The sequence below is a fragment of the Centroberyx affinis genome, unplaced genomic scaffold, assembly GCF_046629955.1.
Source record: "Centroberyx affinis isolate AG114_WGS23_722 - 3 ecotype Tasmania unplaced genomic scaffold, CSIRO-AGI_Caff_v1 ptg002183l_1, whole genome shotgun sequence".
NCBI classification, from domain to species: Eukaryota; Metazoa; Chordata; class Actinopteri; order Beryciformes; family Berycidae; genus Centroberyx; species Centroberyx affinis.
Window position 1 is genome coordinate 127,727 of NW_027280491.1, and position 14,727 is coordinate 142,453.

The 14,727-nt window shown below is 41.2% G+C and overlaps 1 protein-coding gene across 2 annotated transcripts; it reads left to right on the forward strand.

Moving 5' to 3' along the window:
• The first annotated feature begins 1,321 nt into the window (after positions 1-1,321).
• acp1 (acid phosphatase 1) lies at positions 1,322-13,386 on the forward strand. Of its 2 annotated transcripts, none has more exons than XM_071532278.1 (6): positions 1,322-1,377; positions 2,608-2,681; positions 4,372-4,485; positions 7,550-7,611; positions 9,035-9,140; positions 13,032-13,386. In XM_071532278.1, exons 1-6 carry the CDS (start codon positions 1,335-1,337, stop codon positions 13,107-13,109), a joined length of 477 nt encoding a protein of 158 aa, XP_071388379.1. In that variant the 5' UTR covers positions 1,322-1,334; the 3' UTR covers positions 13,110-13,386. The 2 variants fall into 2 exon arrangements, with proteins under 2 accessions (XP_071388379.1, XP_071388380.1); XM_071532279.1 differs by lacking the exon at positions 4,372-4,485 and adding an exon at positions 4,193-4,306 and having other exon boundaries at positions 1,324-1,377.
• The last annotated feature ends 1,341 nt before the right edge of the window (positions 13,387-14,727 follow it).

The window sequence follows — 14,727 nt, forward strand, 5'->3', positions numbered from 1 at the left end:
TTGTGTTTGGTTTTCCATTGTAAATACGCGCAGAAGAAATTACAATAAGTGTTCCCACTGCTGGGTTATTGGACCTACTGAGAATCATGATGCATGCTGTCCACGAGACACTTGTGAAAGGGAGAGCTTGAACGAGGGAGGGAGGGGGGTGTTTTCTTCTTTGAAACCTGTAGGTCTTCATCTGTAAGCTACAACTCTGGGAATTACAAATATGTCTTACTGTATATTCATAAAAGCTCCCACCGCAGTGCAGTAAGTAGGTTGCACAACAGGCGACATGTGATCTGTTGTTATAAACGTCTTATTCTGTCTGGATTTTCTCATGACTTGCATATTTCATACCATGACTCTGGGAGGCATTACTCAGGATATGGACAGAAATGCTAAGGGAATGATCTAAAAATAGGGCACACAATATCTTCTTAAAGGATCCATGAGGGCACCTGAAGTGTGTGACCTCATGTTCGTAATATGGAATCAAATTTTAAGGATGGATTTTCCAAAGTAAGACTGACTCACAGTGGTGAATGGCTCTTAGAGGTAGGTTGTAGCCAGCTTGTGAGCCAAACCCTCTTAAAAAAACAAACTTGTGTCCATGTCCATTTACCCAAGGGGTAAAACCACTTTTGTGTAAAAAAACCCAACTATCCAAAGCCTAAGCAATTATGTGAGAGATTCAGTCCAACCTGACCCAAACCGGTAATATCCTGTCGAGTTCTGTTAGGTTCAAAGAATGAGCGCCTCAGTTTGGCTCAAATCTACAGCAGCATTTTGGTATAAAAGTTAAATATGACACCGGCAAATTGATCTGCACAGTGGACCAGCTTTGACTTGTATCTATCTACCTTACACAGAGGATTACTCTGAGAGAACATGATCTGAAAAATGACAAAGGATTATTTGTTCTCCCTAACCCCAACATTTGCCAACTCTGAAGTGACTAAGCTAGCAATAAAAGAATATGCACAGTACAGGCTAGTGAGTCAGCTTCTCATCCATGCGTCTCACATCATCCATGAGCAATGTTTTTGTACTTTCTTATTTTCCAAAAAGTGAATGCTTTATATATTAGATTGGTTTGTAAAACCAGGTCATCATGACCAAGATGACCTGGACACTGAGAGAACAGCTACATTATGTCCTGGTATAAATGAGTTAATTAGCTGTTGAAGTGGGGCTGTGTATTGAGTTTATTACTATAACAGCATGTTAATGAACACTTTCTACCATGCTCTCTACTTGTTAAGTTGTGTTGTCTGTCTCTGTCCAAAAACAATTTTGTTCAGGCACAAATTGGCCACCGCCTCCAGTGATACAGGACCCCTCAGAGCAACATGGCAGCCAGCAGTGGGAAGTCAGTTTTGTTCGTATGTTTGGGTAAGAAACGTCTATTTAAACCCAATAAAACTCATGGAAATGTAAACAACAAACAGTTTGACTGTATCATACAGCCAGTAATCACAAATAAATAGACATACTGAAATGTCGTTAGATTTAGCAACGACAAAATGTTAGCTGCTCAGGCTGTCAAATGAATGACAAGGCGATGCTAACGTTAACGTTAAGTGCCTAAAGTTAGCGCATAGCCTCTAACAGACTTCTCAAACTAGCTAATTTAATTTGCTGGTAAGTTTGCGACTTGGTTCATTTCAGCCAGGTATATGCGGAGTTCATCATATCTTTGTGTTGTAACATATACAAACCATAGATACAACTGCCCATTGGCTAGCATTAACGATTAACTGAACCTGACCTTTGGCCCGATACGTCAAACTCCGTTGCGAAAGCTGGTATGTTAACATATTTATTTTACAGAAAACGTGAACTTCCCACTGCTGCTCCTCGCGGTGTTTTGGTGGAAGAAGTTTTAAAAGGTCAACTTTCAATGAAATAACTCGTCCTAAATAAATGATTTATATGCCGGATTTACCAGTGGGCAACGTTAAATTGCCAGATTTCAAAATGGGATTTGGCACGACGAAACGGCACGGATTTTGGCTGCAGTGGACACGCACAGGCTCATGCTGTCAGGTCTAAATGGAAGTACAGTATCCAAGGGTTGATGGTGCCATATCCTTCCAAACAGGGGCCTGAGTCTTGGCTTTGTCATTACTTAGTATTAATTAGAAGTTTTACCACAGTGCACTTTCTGCCAAGCAGTATTGCATCATGGGGGATGTAAACACTGGTCTGTGAGTGAACACAGAAACCCTAGTTTTATGGAAGTTGGGAAAAAATAACTTTTCCCATGTATCTTGTACCAGTGGCCAATTCCTGACACACTCTTTGATGCAGTCTACAGTGTTTTACAGAAGTGTTTGACAAGTTCCTGCTGAAAGGCAAGCCATGTGAAATCATTCATTTTTTCCAAGCTAAAAATAAGTTTTCATATCTAAGAGTATGTGTCAGATTTGGCGAGTGGTACATTAGAACATCTGCTACCCCTTGGACTGATAAACATACTGTATAATCATGTAGTACATCTATAACTTTTATTTTTTATTACAGGTTACTCTGTAACTGTGAATAAACTAATTGATAAGTGCAAATGTGATTAAAACACAGATTAAGTTTTAACCTATTGTGTTGTCACTTGGTTTTGAACAGGGAATATTTGTCGATCCCCCATCGCTGAAGCAGTCTTCAGAAAGATGGCGACAGACTCTGGTGTTGTTGATAAGGTAAGATCATGATGATGCTGTTGACTAACTACAGGTTATACTGTAAGTGCATTATTACAACTTATAAAAGCATTTTTCTCATACAAGTCAGAGATTTAACAGATGTTCCTGAAGGCCATAGATAGGGCTGGGCAATATATCGATATTATATCGATATTGTGATATGAGACTAGATATCGTCTTAGATTTTGGATATCGTAATATCGTGATATGGCATAAGTGTTGTCTTTTCCTGGTTTTAAAGGCTGCATTACAGTAGTGATGTAATTTTCTGAACTTACCAGACTGTTCTAGCTGTTCTATTATTTGCCTTTACCCACTTAGTCATTATATCCACATTACTGATGATTATTTATCAAAAATCTCATTGAGTAAATATTTTGTGAAAGCACCAATAGTCATCCCTACAACATTGTTGCAATATCGATATCGAGGTATTTGGTCAAAAATATTGTGATATTTGATTTTGTCCATATCGCCCAGCCCTACTTACAACTGAACATTTAGCCCACTTCGTAGAAAATACCGAGATATATATTGTGTATCGCCATTCAGCCTAAAAACACAGAGATATGATTTTTGGTCCATATCGCCCAGCCCTGGCCATAGATCATTTTGCCTGCCGACATTAATTTATATTCTGTGTGCCCCTTATTGGACACATGCTCAGCAGTTTTGGCAGTTTATTTTCATCTTTTTCAACAGTGTTGCTGAATCAAGGTAATTTTTGAGCCGTCACAGATTGAGAAACTAAACAGAATTAACTGTATTAACTGTATCAACCAGCATGAAGTTTAAGACACACTCAGTGATGTGACTTTACATTTTTTACGTTACATAAATGTTTTCTAAATAGAACATTAAGGCCTGCAGTACATATTAATGTTTTAGCACACTGTGTATGTTCACTGGACAGTCAAAGCCAGGTTAGCAGCATCCCAATAGCATTAACATTATGCATTGTAGTGTGCTGTATACTGGACAGTCTTCACAATGATAATTTGGTGGAAGAGCTTAATTTCCAGAAGTTGGTGTAATATTATAGCCTTATTATTAAGGCTTCACAATTAATTGTGTATAATTTTATACCATGTTTTTTTCTACAGTTAATAATTATAGAATGTTGGCCTAATGGCAATATTGACGTTTCATTAAACATTAAAACATTCAATCTGAAATTATTTCATTTCATTTGGAACATCTGCTGTAGTTGAACATGGTGAAGACATTGATATAAGATGCCAAAAGTGCAGTAAATAACTTTGTCAAATTATCAAGGCTAAAAAAACCTGGCTGCATCTTCTGAAGATCATGAATGAGTGCAGGATGTGTTTTTTCATTCAACACATTTTCCCTAAATTCCATCTGTGGAGTCACACTGCTCATTTTGTCCTCAACAGCACACCAGCATCCTGCTTATGCCGTGCCGTTTGTGTGTCTGTGTGTCTGTACGTGCGTGTGTGTGAACCAATTTTGTTGTGTTGTTGTTCCCGGTGCTCTGCTCTGCCTAGTGGAGGATAGACAGTGCTGCCACCTCCACCTATGAGATAGGAAACCCTCCAGACCACCGTGGCCAAGCCTGCATGAAGGGGCACGATGTGCCCATGAGGCACGTGGCCAGGCAGGTACGACCTCTACCTCCTGTCTTAGCCGTAGCTAGCCCCCCCTTTTGTGTTCTCTGTTGTTGCAGTGGGTCATAGACAGTGGTGCCACGTCCGACTGGAATACAGGCAGCTCACCGGACGCCCGTGGTCTGGCCTGCCTAAGGAAGCATGGCATTGAGACCAGCCACAGGGCCCGACAGGTACAGCGAGATGTCCCGTGGGTCCTCTCACCTAGGCTTTGTGTGTGTGTGTCTGTGTGTGTGTGTGTGTGTGTGTGTGTGTGTGTGTGACGTTGTCAAGAGGAACCCCCTTAAAAAAAAAAAGGCTTTTTTCTGTATTTTTCTTGACAGCGCTCATGGCTTGGGATCTGCTGTCTTATTCGTTCATCTCTCTGCAAACGCGCTCAGTCGGACCCTAATCTAATCTCCTCAAAGCAGGGATGGAGAGGCTCAACCCCTGGCCTAAAGCCAGCCAAATCCACAATCCACACAATGAACTTTGACAAGCTTTCTCTCTTTCCTCTTTTCCTTTATCACTTTATCTTTTTACTCTTGTATCACTTGCTTTTTCTCCCACCCTCTGTATTTTTCCTCCCTTTCTGCTCTTTCTCTCTCCCCCCCCCCAACCTCTTTCCTCAGTGAACTTCGCTGAACTTCTACTGCTGCCAAGCAGTAGAAATGTCCAAGCCGGCTAGCCAAGTGGGAGATCATTTGGTATCCCCACATAAACAAATGTGTTTGTTTTGTAAAGGAGGCGGCTCTAAAGGGCCCCATAACAGATTATGTGGTGTGTTTTATGGCTTATCAGAAATCGCCAACTCAACATTAGATTTAACAGAGGTGAATTTTGACTTTCATACTCATCAGTACTCTATCCTTGAGTCAACCTTTGAAGAATGAGCTTTGCCTTTAGCCAAATTCCATCATTCTGCTGTCATCACATCTAACTTCACCTATCATCACCAAGGTCTTGATTCAGCACAGAGCAGCTCCATATGCTCCGAGCTCTATACCTTTCTCAATGCAGTGAGGTCTCCATTACCATATAAAGTGAAAATCCACTCCACTAAAATATAAATCAGATGTTAATCCTATGATTTCTAGTTCATTCAGCATCTGTGAATGTGAGCAACTCTCCCAACGCTAGAAACCAGAGGAAGGAGAGTCTGAACTATGACACTATCAAGACACAAAACCTGTGAATAAAAAGTAAACTTTGTTTATCCATAAATTGTTTGTTTGAGCTTTTACATCCAGATGACTTGTAGCAATGTGACTGTGACCTTTAGCCCTCACAGCTATTAAACAGAAACTGTGCCCATGTCTTTGTGAAATTGCCCATGGTACTGTTACCCTTCCCACAAAGTCAGTTTCCCATTCACTGCCAATGGAGCAGCACCTAGATTAGTCTGTTGATGACATTGTTGAACTTCTTGCTCCTTGGTATAGGTTTGGCAGCGCTTTGTTCATATGCACAAATATTGACTGAATTGTCCATGATCATATAAATGCAGAATCAGTTTTATTGGCCAAGTGAGTTTGCACATACAGTGGACAAATACTTGAGTTTTTGCACAATTTGTTGGGCTGCAAAATGTTTTCAAAATGAAACTGTTTGACATTTTTTGTCTCATTGGGGTCCAGGTCTTCAAGTTTCAAACAAAAATAAAATAAATACATAAAAATGAATACATTTAAAAAATGTACATGGATGGACGTTCACTGGAGTTTGACCTGCAGTTTGTCCAATATCTGAGAAGATAAACTCCAGTGACAGAGCACCTGTATGTATTTTCAGATATAGTTAGGGGAGCATGATCATTTATTTTGTCGTTGAAACATGACGACCTAGGGCCGCAATGCCATCCATAAGTGAACCTCACATTCCATATCCACTATACTCACGTTTTCTGAGTTTGAGTCCATCCCACACCCTGAAATCCATTGAGATACCATTGAGACCTGTTATCAGCTTTTGTTGGCTAAAAAGGCAGAATTAACTACAATTTTGAATGGCAAATAATGTTCAAAACCTATAGCTACAACATGGATATGAGGATCATGGATATAACATCACAACATTATAAAAAGGTAGTATAGGAAAAAAAAAATTAGAACAACTAGTGCATAAAAACATAAATGTAAGGAATTGGTCTTTTATCTGTTTTAGGACTGACTTTATTTTCCCCCCTTCACACAACAGCACAATATTTCTCCTTCATGGGTACTTAAGGAACTTTCTCTCTCTTTTTTTTTTTTTTGGTCTAAACTTGAACTGTGCACTCCCCACCCATTCTTCATTTACAGTAACAGCCTCCCAGCTCACTGTCAGTAAGGCATTTCAGAAATCAAACCTAGGCCTATGTCTGCCTTGTGAGGGGGCTCGCATAAAGCTTGAGATTACCACTGTTTTCTGTGTGTGTGTGTGTGTGTGTGTGTGTGTGTGTGTGTGTGTGTGTCTGTGGGAGTGTGAGAGAGCAAGGTGGACAGGCGTTGAGAGAAGGAGAGATCAACAACTGTGGCGTGGTAACCGTGGTATCGCCGCCACAGATTACCACCCTGTGTGAGAGAGCGTGTGAGAGCGCGAGTGTATATTCATGCATGGGGGTGCACATTTGTGTATCTGTGCTTATGTTGTAACGGAAAATACAGGGATGAAATGCAAGTGACTGCAACCAGAAACTCTGCTAATACAAACATGGATTCTGTAAGGTTTTAATAACAATCAGAACAAACAGATCTCATCCTATGATCCGTCTACTTATCCGCTGTTACATGAATTAGCCTAGCTGTCTCTGTGATCGGATGTGTCCATATGTAGAAATCTGGAGCGTAGCAGGCATCTTATCCATGGTTGCCTGTCTCTTCTTCTCATTTTCCACTTCTTCTCTCATTTGTCTCCCGGTGCCCTTGCCTCCTCCCCGGCATTCCTCCTTGACCCTCGAAAAGCCTTAAAAACTAGTTAAGGGGCTGTCTGTTTTTCATTGCTGCTTGTTTCATCAAATCATCACTGAGCATGTCAAACTTGTTGCACAAGCCCCTCCGCGTACTTACAGATGTGCTGCTTTGATCCCAATGCACTCTCTCTCTCTCTCTCTCTCTCTCTCTATCTCACTTTCACCCGAACCTGCCTCCCTCTCGGGCACCAATCCTGTTTTTTTTTCTCACAGCAGATATATGGAACCATCTCTGAAGGACCAGAGAGAAGCTCTGCTCTTGCCAAAATTAACATTTGTTTTGTTCTGTGTTTCCCTCCCACTTCCAGGTGACCAAGGACGATTTCATGAGCTTCGAGTACATTCTCTGCATGGATGAGAGCAATTTGAGGTACAGATATTTTGGCCCAGAGCAATAGTGTTTATGGATCATAGTTGAGAAACATTGTCACTCAAACACTGGTTGTCTGTGCCACTGCAGTGTATGGAGTATCACTTAAAAGTGCTTGGCCCAAGGGAAATAACAAATGTGATTCCACTGTTATTTACTCGTCCTCAAAGAGCTTACACATAATAATTACTGTTCCATCTTGCATATTAACGGTTGCCTTGGATCAAAAAACATTTGCCTTAGAGGAGGTCAAGCAAGGTGGGCCCGCTAACTGACTTCAGAGGCATGAGTGCTACTCCTTCACATACACATGCACACATGAAAGCCACGGCAAAACATTGAGCTATACCTAACGCGTAGGTTAATGTCTCCCTTTAATGAGCAATATCCTTTCTTAAGCTCTTTCCAGAGGGCAGGGGGAGGGATATTTTTTGCTACTTTGAACGTTTAGGGATCATTTTGAGATCACATGCCTATGGCGGATCTGATCTGTAAGCAGCTTACTGAGTTCTTTGGATGCCTCGTCTTTGCTCTTTGGGGCGGGTTTTTTCCTTTCTCTCCCTCTTTTTTTTTTTTTTTTCTTCCACAAGTGTTAAGCTGGCCAGACTGAGAAAAAGAGTCCCGGTCCTAGACAAAGGGGGACCCAGTCCGTGACTAATTCCCTCCCCAAAATCCATCTCATTGTCGTTAATTAGTAAGATTTGATTATTTGGTCGACCCCCTGTTTGAGTTAGAGTTTTTCTGGATCAGGCCAGGGTTGAGCTTTGCTTAAATAGGTCAAGGTGTTATGTACATCCATCGTAGTGTTAATCACCTCTTCGGTCTTGAACCTAGGCCAGCTCCAAATGGATGACACCGGTCTACGGTGGTGCTTGGGGGAGGAGTTAATCGCATCTGGTGTCAGTACGATGGAGTTTCCTGTTGTTAGATTCCATCCAGTCTTGGAACCTGCCACAGTTCCCAGTATGGCACCAGTACCTTGGTGGTGTTGTGTGCACCAGTATCCTGTGTGTGGGTGGGGGGGCATGAGCATGAGTCTGTGTTGCCAGCTTGTGATCCAGTCTTAGCAATATCTTGTAATGTTAACCGGAAACAGTCAATATATTGTGCTTGTAAGACTAAGTACTTGAAAATAAGCCCTAATCACTCCATATTGTGGACTAAAGACTTGCTATAAAGCCTTGTGCAGTCATTTCCCAAGGCCTTTCCCTGGTCATGGCAGCATTGCATATGGGATAAGTTTGTGTTTTCAATACTTTATGTTTGGGTTATTGTGATAGTATGAGTGGGTCAGGGTTGCTGTCCCTATCCAAAGGGTGGTTAACATGTTGAAAAATACTATATAACTATATAACGCTTGGTATGAATTGTCTAACTTGTTACCTGTTGTGTTGAACTGACCTGTTTTCTCTTGTCCGCACAGTGACTTGAAAAGGAAGGCAAACTCTGTGAAAAACTACCGAGCAAAGCTTGAGCTCCTTGGTGCATATGATCCTCAGAAACAGCTGATCATCAAAGACCCATATTATGTAAGTGTTCAAGTAAATTCTTATATTGAATATTACTGGAGCGGCAGGACAGTGCACTGGTAACAGAGACTGGATGGCGGTGGACACTCCAAATTCACCCTGTTTTCCACACAAAACATAACGTTTAATGTCATCAGTGTGAATTAATTAGCCAAAAGGACTATTTGACAAACAATTTAACTCTGAGAGTGTAAAACATTCAACACTCGTCAGCTCCAATCAAAAATCAACACTTATTAACACGGAAAGTAAAACATTCTTCAATAGCCTAACCATCTACACTAATGAAAACTGTAACAATCAGTTACAATTTTAATGAATAAAATGACAGTGAATTGTTCATGAATTATGAATGGAAACAGTCTAACAGAAATAACTAGGTCCAACTTTTCCTTAAACGTTTGTGCACCTGTTACTTAAAATATATTATATGAAGCTATGATTTGAGTAAAATTGAGCCCATGAGAAAGACCAACACTGTCAAGAAAATGCAAAGGAAACGTTAAGTGTTTGTGGAGCCTCTTGGGAGTTTATGTTAAAGACTTTGGGTTTGGACCGGCGTCAGACTTCAGGTGCATGTGGTGGGTCTGGACAGCGTTCGCTGTCCGCAGGCAGACGGGATCATGCCCAGGCATGGCTCATGTAATAAACTGACTCCACAACAAATTGGAGCAGACCACAGCAGTTGACGTTTCACCTCAGAAGCTGTGCTCCTCACACCGGTGAAGTCATAGCAGTCGCTCCTCGCTGACTCTGTTCATGCTATGCCTCGCGCATACAATTTAGCCTTTCCAGTCCTGTCCACACCACGATGCAGTACTGCTCCAAAACTGTTATTTAGTTACTTGGACATTAATGTACCATTTCTACGGTATTCAAATTCACTATGAAAGTCCTCTCTTGTGGTCCCGATTTGCTTTGCCATCTCATGCTCCATGGCTCATTCAGCTCCTCTGGACCTGAAGTGCTTCCTCTGCAGTTGGAAGTTCTGCCAAACACTTCGGATATGGGTCCCTGGCTGCTTTTTATAAGAATGAATTGGATTTCTGCATGGCGGTTATGATTGAGAAAAGCACGAGTGGGAAAAGTGGAATGAGTAGAGGTTTGGCGTAGGGAAAGGTTGGTGGACATTTCAGAATTTAAGGTCAATTGTTAATATATATTAAAAAAGACGTCTTAACATTAGCAATGTAATGGAGCACTCAAACTGTTTGTCTCCCAGAGCTTTTGGTTAGATTTTCATGTAAATAGTACTACATTTTTATAACTCCTGCAATAGTAATGCAGCATGAAAATTAACAATTTCTTGTGTGGTCTTGACGGAGGACATGGATGTTGTGGTTAGAGCCCCATTCGCGTAATGATATGTGAGCATTACTGTGGTGCTGTATTAGATTTTCTTGAAACAGGATCCTTTGATTAAAATAATGACAAAATTATTAGCGATGAGGCTAGAAGGAAGAGGTTGTGGTTGACCGCAGAAATTTATGTGAATAGTCAATCATATCAGTTTGTCTCTCCTTCTGGCTTTGGCGCTTCTTAGTGTGTGGGTCTGCATGTGTGTGTCTGTATGGTCTTCTGTTAGCCAAAAGCACTGCAGGCCCGTAGTTTTTCACAGTCCATGTGGTTTTGGAGCCATGTAAATGCTCTGGAGACTTAACAGCGTTGGGTTGTGGTCCCTCGCCAGCAACCACAAGGCATGACAGCAAAGCCAAGCAGAGGACGAGAGCCAGACAGCGACTGTCTGTGTGTCAAGATAAATGGAGACGCAAGTTCCCTAGTCTCTCCGGTTTGACGATGATGACAAGCTCACAGAGCGTGGTGGGAAAACTGATACAAGGTGGAGGTTGGAGCATACATTGGTTTTAGATTTTAACACCAGTTCCAGGTGTGGTTTTACAGACACTGCCAGCCATTTCAATATTGGATGACTGGCTAAGTGGTCCTGTCATGTCAGCTGATTTTGTGCTCAATTGATGCTGAAGTCTATCTGTTTGAATTTCAATGATGCGTTTAAATGGCGTAGGCCTGGTTGGGCCAAAATGGTTTTCATTGTATAGCTGCACTGGGAACATTGCACATTGGCGGCCTCAAATGGCAGTGAGAGGCAACTGTTTGAATTATTTGACTTTGGTACCTTAAGACTTAAAGGATAAGGCTGGTGTTTTTTAATGCATTGCTTACTGTCAACAAATCCTATGAAAAGAACAAAATCAGCAATGATTTTGTTTTGCCAGCAAATCTCGTCCATGTAGCCGGCGCCCAATGAAGCCATGTCCCAGCAGCCATAGAACTCCATTGTATTAAAAAAATGATTAAAAACACGCCATGCCGCCAAGCAATGCCGTTGCTCTGGGCAGCATATTTCATCATCGCGATGCACCGGGCCAGCCGACTTTTTCCTCAAACAACTTAATAAGTCGGCTGTAAACACTTTGCGATCTCAGGAAAGTAGTTCCGTAGCACCGAAAATAGTCCCTGGCGTAATGAAGAATTTGTTCCCATTTGAATTTGATTTGGTAATAACTACAACAGCCTGACTTTTTGTGGTAACAGCGATTTTTAAAATTGCAACTATGTCTTTGTGAGCTGTATTTCAAGGTTTTTAGCTTACAATTGGAGCCAATTACTTCTGGGTCGATGGCTAAAAACGGTACGTGGGAAGTCAGAAAGTAACGGGAGTAGAGCAAACGCATTGTTGATTTTGTTATTTTCATAGGATTTGTTGACGGCAAGCAATGCATTAAAAAACACCAGCCTTATCCTTTAAGACATCATGCAACGTGCTGCCAGTGAACTGCACACGGCACGCTCATGTTTACCACCCCGGACGGTCTGTGATCACTTTATACCAAAAGCACGAGAGAGACAACAGATCTAACGCTGGAGAGTCCAGCTTTCTGGTTTTTGCTGGCTTGCTGCCGTTATGGAGTTTCAATTCATCCCTTCCTGTGAAAGGAGATAATTAAGTCAAATCTACAATGTCTCAGTTAGGAGGACGGGACGCTCCTCTCTAGTTCAGCAACACTTCCTGATTTAGGCTGATAAGACGGGTGTATTTTTACAATTAAAGATCCCAGATACATTTTTACAAATTAGGATTTTGTAAAAATCTCTGGATGGACACTTTGGATGGCTACATTTAATTCGACCGAGGATCCTATTGACACACAGCTACTATTTATGTTAATAATCTTTGACCATTGCCTGAGATTTCATGGTGAACCAGTGGATCAGGACATCTTTAAATGCATTCTCCTTTCATTGCAAACACAACAAAAGTCAAAAGTCATAAACAGGGTTGCCACAGGAGCGCTAGAGGTGCCTCAGCAAAAGCCCCACGACTTTTGATATGTCAAGACCAGAATTGAAAAAGCACTGTTGCTACTTTTGGCAGCAGATTGTTCCCTCAGGAAATGTATTATGTTACCCATGTGGGATCTGCAGTCGAGTGTGGGCTCAATTATACGCGAAGTGTGTAGTTGGAGCCAATTGGCTTCGGTCTGAGATCTGTTTCCTTACGAACAGACCAAGAAACTGGTACTCAGAAGGTGAGTAGAAAAGAATTTATCGGTTGAGTAAGAAACTGACATTTTATTATGACTTTGGCTTTTGTGTTTTCAAACCACAGCAAAGAACGGACCCCTGATGATACTCCTCCAGTCGTATTGGATGTCAATAGTTTTCTAACAGATTGGGAAATATGGGAGGGGGGGATTCTGGTTCAGATAACGAGAAATATAGCGCTACACCACAATATTGCTTTTTAAAAAATGCGTTGTTGGTTTAATTTTAGGGGTACATTTTCATTTTTTTGGCCACTAGTAAAAACATCGTCAAACAAATAAAAATAATGTTTTCTCTGTTGTTTTTGTCTGATTTGTTCCCAAGGGAAGCGACGAAGACTTTGAAAAGGTGTACGAACAGTGCGTGAGATGCTGCAAAGCGTTTTTGGAGAGCAACTCCTAACAACATCTGACCTCACTTGATCTGTCCTGACTCTGTTGGATGAACATCAGTAATCGCATCACTTCAGTTGCAATATGCTTTGGCCGTATCACACAAGCAACTCATCAACATAGCCCACTGTGGATATCACAGACTGACCACCAGAACAACTTGTTCAGTGTCGTCATTGTTAGAAAAAAAAAACCCCGCCGTGTAGAATTAGAACATTGCTGCTTGGAGGAGTTTGTTGACTGTTAATTCAGGTGATTGTTAAAAATAAATACATTGATGAAGACCATTATGGAGATTTTTTTTTCCACACAAAACATGCATCTTTACAAGGTAGATGTAATTCAGACATAAGCCTAAGCACCTTTGTCAATATAATAAGGCTTCAGTATGAATGCAGATATCATGCAGATGATATTGCATGACCGGAGATCTTGGGGGTTCATGGTGCAGGGTCAAAGGCCGACACTGGGGGTCAAAGTTAACGCCAGCCTTAATGCTAATCTTGATGGGTATTTTGTTGGGTGTTCGGTGGGTTGAGTCACTTTCTTGCCACTACTTTTACTGTTGTTGGAATGCATCTCCTTATACCTGACCTATCTATACATGGTATTCTAAAATATAAACAAACATATCATTAGATTACCAGTTTTTTCACATCTCAATAAAATGAGTTTTATTACCTAGACTATTGATTTCTTTGAATAAAGCAATGAGCAAAACAATGAGATCTGTTCTCACTGATGACCACTGAAACCTCTCCTCCCTATAGTGATTAAAGTTATTCTGCTCCGTCTCAACTACCACTAACTGCTAAGATGTAGGACACAGCACAGCCCATGCAAATAAAAACGGATTTAAATATGATTCATTTGCACATGATACTGTGGTTTCGTCATAGTGAAAATAGAGAAAGGGCTGTAAAACTTGAAGGAGGGGCAGAGTGAGCCTAAATGTCAGAGAAGTGGGCTTGTGACTAGCAGGTTGTCATAACTCCAGACAGGCTGGGAACTACCTTTCAGTTCCCCAGGCATTTATCCCCCAACTGCTCCAGTAAAGCTGCTCGGTGGTCAGCAGTAGAAGACTTTGATTCTGGGCGGCTTCTGTGTGTGTGTGTGTGTGTGTATGAGTGCATAGTAGGGCGTTCACTGAAAAAGATCCTGCATGCTGAGCAAATTGTTCCTGGATAAAGGTTAAAAAAAAAAAAGGGGAGATATTGATTTATTTGCTGGCCTAGATCAGTCAAAAGATAGTTCTTAGATTAGAGGGTGTGCTCCAGTCTATGCTTATTAGAGGGAATACCGCTCAAATACAGCATTCGAATATATTATTCCCCCTGCCTTAGGACATTTGAGCCTGCATTTGGGAACATTCGCTACTGGTTCCCATAACCAGAAACGGGGAAGAAATGTGACCTGCCCTTCATCCTATTCTGTTTCGTCATATCGGTGTGAAGCTCCATAGAAAACAAATGGAAAAGATGCAAAAGGTGACATTATGCCTACCCAGGATGGGTTTCAGGGGACAAGGGTACATGTTTTGGTTCAGAACTGTTTGCTCTACTTGTGTATATGGATCATGTGGAAATAAAAGTTACAATAAATATTCTGTAAGTCAACAAATTAGTGTG

Bases quoted from the DNA above. Each gene is read 5' to 3' on its own strand.
- acp1 (XM_071532278.1), top strand. From the start codon at position 1,335: ATGGCAGCCAGCAGTGGGAAGTCAGTTTTGTTCGTATGTTTGG. The intron at 2,682-4,371 runs GTAAGATCATGA...CTGTTGTTGCAG, and splicing joins ACTCTGGTGTTGTTGATAAG to TGGGTCATAGACAGTGGTGC. The intron at 4,486-7,549 runs GTACAGCGAGAT...TCCCACTTCCAG, and splicing joins CCAGCCACAGGGCCCGACAG to GTGACCAAGGACGATTTCAT.